Source organism: Triticum aestivum, chromosome 3D (assembly GCF_018294505.1).
Source record: "Triticum aestivum cultivar Chinese Spring chromosome 3D, IWGSC CS RefSeq v2.1, whole genome shotgun sequence".
NCBI classification, from domain to species: domain Eukaryota; kingdom Viridiplantae; phylum Streptophyta; class Magnoliopsida; order Poales; family Poaceae; genus Triticum; species Triticum aestivum.
In genome coordinates, this window is record NC_057802.1 from 544,320,631 (window position 1) to 544,326,382 (window position 5,752).

The window sequence follows — 5,752 nt, forward strand, 5'->3', positions numbered from 1 at the left end:
GTATTATTGGACTTAACATTAATATGACAGTGCATATAAGAGTTTTACTGAAAAAAACACAGATAGGTTCCGCAAGAGAAGAAAACCACACAGTTAGGTTGAACATGGCATACCATCAGAAGATGCAGAAGAAGCATGGCCTGCTTTCTTGGACCTAATGGCTGAAGACAGATCCGTTGACGCTGCCTGAGAGGTAGTAGCGTGTGGGTTTGCTGTGCGCTTTAGCAGGGAATGGGAGCTTCCCTTTGGGATGCCAGTATCAACCCTGCATATTGAAAAAAAAAACTTGATTGAGCCTTATACTAGAGAACCAACTGTGTGTTCACATGCACCACTATGTGTAAACTGACAATAACAATTTGGACAAGTAAAATACCGAATGGCCTCTGGAAAAGTGAAGATAAACAAAGAACATGGCATGTATATATTAACAGAATACTGAAGAATCACAAATCTTTGTCTATAAGCAATGGAGATATCAGAACTTGGATGAGTGCGCAAAAAAAGTATGATACTGTATATTTGTAGAAACACACTTTATATCGGTAATTAAAGTTCCATCTGAGGCTTCAAAAGGATAATGAAAATAGGAGTGCGGATGCAAAGTTAAGAAAAGTACCAGTTGCTGACCGCTTCAGAAAAATCAGTGTCCTCCACTGCCAAGTTTGCACTAGAACCCTGCCTTTTCCTCCTGGCTACATCACTGGCACTCCCAACCAATTGATTAGTTGATGCACTGCCACCCATCACATCTGGGAATTCTCCCCTTTGCATATCAAGCATTGTCGCAGAGCTTGATCTGAGGCCGAGTTTCCGGTTCATCTCAATATTGTTCGGTAAAATATCTATAGTAGTTGGTCCATCCTGTCCCAAGTGCCCCATTTTTGAGAAATGTGACCTTTCTGCAAGTGGATCATCAAAAGACAACCTGTCAACAGATGATCTTAAAGGGTTATCTGCAGCAGGCTGTGCAAAGAGTGAAGAAGTGTCTTTACGTCCAAATGATGCCGTCGCCGGAACATCAGGGAAACCACGAGATTGCTGTGCTTGAAGAACCAGTTTTTGATGAATCATATCACTCAATTCAGCTTCTGGGTTCCTCTCATTGTTCATAAGGGATGCCCATGCATGTGGGTTGTCAATGGGAAGGTTCATTTCCACATTCCTCCTCTGCTTCTCTGCTTCAATTTGCAACTGGTTGATGCGAGAAGCTTCCATCAGGCTATTTTGCAGTTGCCCATTGGCATCTGACCAGTTCCTTTCCAGCCTTCCCATGTGAGAACCTGACAGCTGCTCCTGCAGCCTGTGTTGTTGGGGATGAACCCCTGAGGCATGCATAGGCATCTGGCCTGCAGAATATAGATCACCATGTGTTTCCATCTGACCGAGGCCATGATGACGTGCTAGGGCATTTACAACATCAGGATTTGGTAAAGGAGCACCACCAGGCAAAGAGCCAGACCGATCAAGGGAGTGAATACCTTGACCTCCCCTATGCAATCGTTCATGCATAGATAAGCTTCGGTCGAGATGGTCATGATGCTCCACAGATGACGACCTCTGAAGGGACTGCAGAAGATCGAATTGACCAAGTCTGGAAGCGTGGCTTTGATTTGGACTAGTTCCTGTGCGGATAAACTGGCTAGGATCATCCATTGGCCAGCCCCCACTTAAATGCCGTTCTTCCTCCCTGCCCGCATGTTGCCGTATAGCATTGGCCAATTGTTGTGTTTGGAGCTGATCATGGTGCAGCCCTAAAAGAATTTGCTGCTCCAAAGGAAGCGCCTGCCTCTGGTTTGAACGTGAGAGAACATCTAACATATCATTGTGTTGCTCCCTATGATGGCCATGCCCAAATTTTGCTTGAATGAGTTGTTCAATAGCTGCATCATGCTGCCTTTGAAAATGATGGGGTTGATGATGCAAGTCATTCAATAACTGTTCCCGGAGTAACACTTGATCGACCATGTTAGCTTGTCCGAAGTTTGAACTCTGCAACTGCTGCTGCAACATTTGTTCAAGAATCAGCTGCTGTTGTTGCTGTTGCAGCAGCTGGGCTTGGCGCTGCTGCAGCTGCCTTTGGTGTTGCTCCTGCTGAAGCTGCCTCTGGTGCTGCTCTTGCTGAAGCTGCTGGCGGTGCTGCTCCTGCTGAAGCTGTTGGCGTCGCTGCTGGTGTTCAAGTTCAAACTGGACTCTCAAAAGGTGCTCCACCTCAGGAGCCGGTGGATTGATGGACTGTCTGTGTTGGTGCAATGAATCAAACACCTGCCCTGCAAATTGTCCAGGAAATTCCAGATTGTTACGACCCATCATTTGTTCCTGCTGCAGTTGCTCCCTTCGAATCTGTGTAAGTAGCATTTGCTCCTCATAATTCAGATGACCTAGCTCAGGTTCAACCTGGGAAATTAGCCCTGACATGTTTGCATCATTTATGCTGTCCAGCCGTCCAAGGTTAGCAGGCCACTCATCACGCACAACAGGGGCTTCATTCATCCGGCTAAGCGGCCCATGCCTGATATTTGCTGGTGGAATGTCCTTGGGAGCTGACGGTTTGGGATTTCTCCGCTCATTTACACCAAGCACATTTGATGAGAGAGGCTGCTTTGGATGCATCCCTTCCAGCTCAGACCAAAGCAAACCAAGAGGGCTGAGTTCATTCTCTCTAGGGGCATCCTGCTTGGGCAAATTAGCTTCCCCCACCCCAGAACGGGAATCCAGTGATGTCAATTGGAAATCTGCACGGTCATTATCAAAATCTGGTCGAGATTGACCCATGCCACTGGTAGGCCTCCCAGTGTACAACACTTCTGTAGCAAGTACAGAAAAGAATGTGAGCATTCAGACATGGATAGAGCAAGAGAATGTGAAGAAAAACACTATATAACTGGAAAGGAAGGAAACTAACCTTCAGCATCCTGACTCACAGTTTCAGGAATGCGCTGCTGACGAATATCTGGGTTTGCTTCAGTCTTTTGTGCTTCAACTGAGGGGAACCAACCAGTACGTGATTGTACCGGTGCTTCCTGGTCACCTCTTGTAGGATTAGCTGCATAATTTCCAGAGTCTGCCTTAGATGTTTGATCATTCTTCCCAAAAGAACCAGAAGTAGGAAGCGCATCTTCAAAATTGTTATGTACAGAATCCGGAGATTCAGCACTTCCACCACGGGATACAGGTGGGAGAGATTGGGGCTTATGTCCAAGGTACGGCATGAGGTCAGAAAGTGGGCGAAAAGGAGCATCATCTGGAGCCTGAGCTAGACGCACAGGTAGCTCCAATCCAAAATACCCATCTTCATACCAGGAGACTATATCAGTACCCATAAATGGACCCTGCACACCTCCTTGGGGATCCAGATAGTATAGGGTCAACTCCTCTGGGTAACTATCCTGGCCACCAGCTTTTGTTTCAGTGTAACTTGCCTGGCCAGTAGGATAGTCAACATTTACATTGAACTGAGCATTTGAATCATCAGGTAACTTAGTGCTAGGATCGATATCAGCACTTGGCTTGACCTCATTAAACTTTGTGTCTTCCCTGATGCCAGAAAGTCCATGTGGGTGACTGGGAGCATTTTCCTCGGTAGGCTTCTTTGGTGGGCCTGTAATACCACCTGCAAACATCCCTTCATTGTAAAAGGCATCCTTCTCTGATATTAAGGCAGCAGATCCTTCATGACTTAACCCGCTAAATGCTTCAGCGCTTTTATCCTTGTTGGCATCAATACCAAAAGCTGGATTGGAATAATAATTGTTATATCAGATTTACGCAAAGAAACAGAAGAATCATATGGCAGACGGTAATATATGCATCCCATGATGTGCATACCTTCAAGATCTTTGTTTCTCTCCTTTTGGAGTGCAGTTGTATTCGTCGCTTCACTGCTGGTGACCCTGCCTTTCCTAATATCTTCCAAAACAGCCTGTATAGCACACAAACGGATAAATAAACTGGGTAGTAGTGATAAAAATTAACAGGTGAACAGCCACTTTAAAAGAAACCCTGAAGGGCATTGCTAAAGTGTTACCTCTTCATTGTTATCAGGGGTGACAAAGGCTAGTGGCTTAACAGAAGTAGAGAGTGTTATGGGAGGAACTTCTTCCAGCATCCGTCGGCCATCTTCAAATGACTGCACAGCCTTTTGTTGCCTGTATATGTCAAGAAGTTTACCCCTTGGGTAGCGAAAAGCACCAGCAGTTGCCGCACGCCTCCCATACACAGGTGGAGCACCAATTGGCCCAGCAGATGATGGACGGCTGAAGGATGGAACTGAGTTGGGGTTTGCCCTGCCTCTTCCAGGGGCAAAACCAACATTTGATTCCTTCACACGTCCTTTCTCCAAACCAAATCCTGGAGCAGCACGGTATGTCGCTGTACCACTGGTCTGAGTCTCCTGCCGGTGACGAGGTCTCCATTTATCACGGGAGTCTGACTCAGGCAGCAGCCTTACAGGAAGTGTTTGTTTCTCACCATGAGGTTCATCCTTTTCTGCATCCATCTTCTTTTCTGGTTTGGAGTCCTTCTCCTTGTCGTCAGGTCCCCATCTTAATGACCATTTTCCATCACGCCTACCTTCATTCCCTGAATTTCGGGTGGAGCCATCATCCCACCTTCCAGATGTAGGAGCTGCCCGTGAATCGTTGTTGTCCCTTGCAGAAACATTGTCAGATCGGCGATCGTTTTTGCGGTTCTCCACTTCCCGGTCCACTTCCTTCTTGTGATCCCTCCTCCCAAGTAAGCTCGTCTCCCTCTCCTCATCAAGCCAACCAGCATCAAATGCATTCCGACGGCGCTCTTTCTTGGCCCCAGAGCCTTCAAGCATCCTCACATCTTTCTCAGAAGGTTCAAGCAAGGACCCATGAGCAGCTGAAATCTGCAAACAGGTGTTCTGCACAGTTAATACAGGCTTGTACCAGCACCCAAATATCAAAGACTTAAAACTCCTGATTACACCCACACACGACTGAATGGATACAGAAATAGGACACCAGTGACAAACCTTGGCATCGCTTGGTTTGGCATAAAGCCACTGAGGGGACAGAGGAATGCTGTTCTCCAGGTGCTGCTGATCTGCAAGAGCAATAGATTTTCAGGGTCAACGACTCAGTAAAACCATGCTATCCATCAAACACGTTCACAAAAACAGCTCACACACGCACTCAGACTGCCACCCCAAAGGCAAGAAAGCACACAGTAGCACGCACGAACACACGGGTCCACACGTGCACACACGCAAACACACTATCAGCAACCATTCCATTTCCCATAAACCAAATCCTACATACAGTAGAGCAAAAGACAGCCTACGTGCCATGGTAATCCCTCAACAGCTAATACCAAAACAAAGCAAACAACCAAAACAGAACCGAAGCAGCACTGATGTGGTTCCGGGAGAAACAAGGGTACGGACCTTTGGGATCGTCGACGAAACCCATGGCGGCGGCGGTGGACCTATCCTCCTCGATCCCGAGCGAGAGGGCATCTGCGAAACAAGCACACATCAAATCGGGGGCGCGCACCAGCCAGCCACACAGATCTACCATACGCTAACCAGGCCAACCGACGGGCGGGCGGGGCAGATCGGATCTCCCCGCCCGCAGGCCAGGGAGGGCGGCGGATCGGGAGGGGCTCACCTTTCCCGAGCGCCGCGAATCGATCCAGCTTCCTCTCGGCCATGGCGGATCCGAGCGCGCGAGGGAGGGAGTGAGCTAGGGTTTCGGGCTGGCGGCGGCGGCGGCGGCGGCTGGGCACC

General features: G+C 48.1%; 1 protein-coding gene across 2 annotated transcripts in view; it reads right to left on the reverse strand.

The window, feature by feature from the left end:
- LOC123080342 (protein ESSENTIAL FOR POTEXVIRUS ACCUMULATION 1) overlaps positions 1-5,746 on the reverse strand; it is a 6,881-nt gene extending 1,135 nt beyond the window's left edge. Inside the window, exons 1-9 of one of the 2 annotated variants that reach the window (XM_044503254.1) lie at positions 5,634-5,746; positions 5,411-5,482; positions 5,000-5,070; positions 4,028-4,873; positions 3,829-3,922; positions 2,906-3,733; positions 996-2,807; positions 620-902; positions 114-265 (exon numbers count right to left, since the gene is read on the reverse strand). In XM_044503254.1, coding sequence (XP_044359189.1) covers positions 114-265; positions 620-902; positions 996-2,807; positions 2,906-3,733; positions 3,829-3,922; positions 4,028-4,873; positions 5,000-5,070; positions 5,411-5,482; positions 5,634-5,676 — 4,201 coding nt within the window. In that variant the 5' untranslated portion in view covers positions 5,677-5,746. Of the gene's footprint in view, positions 1-113; positions 266-619; positions 2,808-2,905; positions 3,734-3,828; positions 3,923-4,027; positions 4,874-4,999; positions 5,071-5,410; positions 5,483-5,633 lie in introns of both variants that reach the window. The other variant, XM_044503253.1, reaches the window with a different exon arrangement.
- Positions 5,747-5,752: the final 6 nt, after the last annotated feature.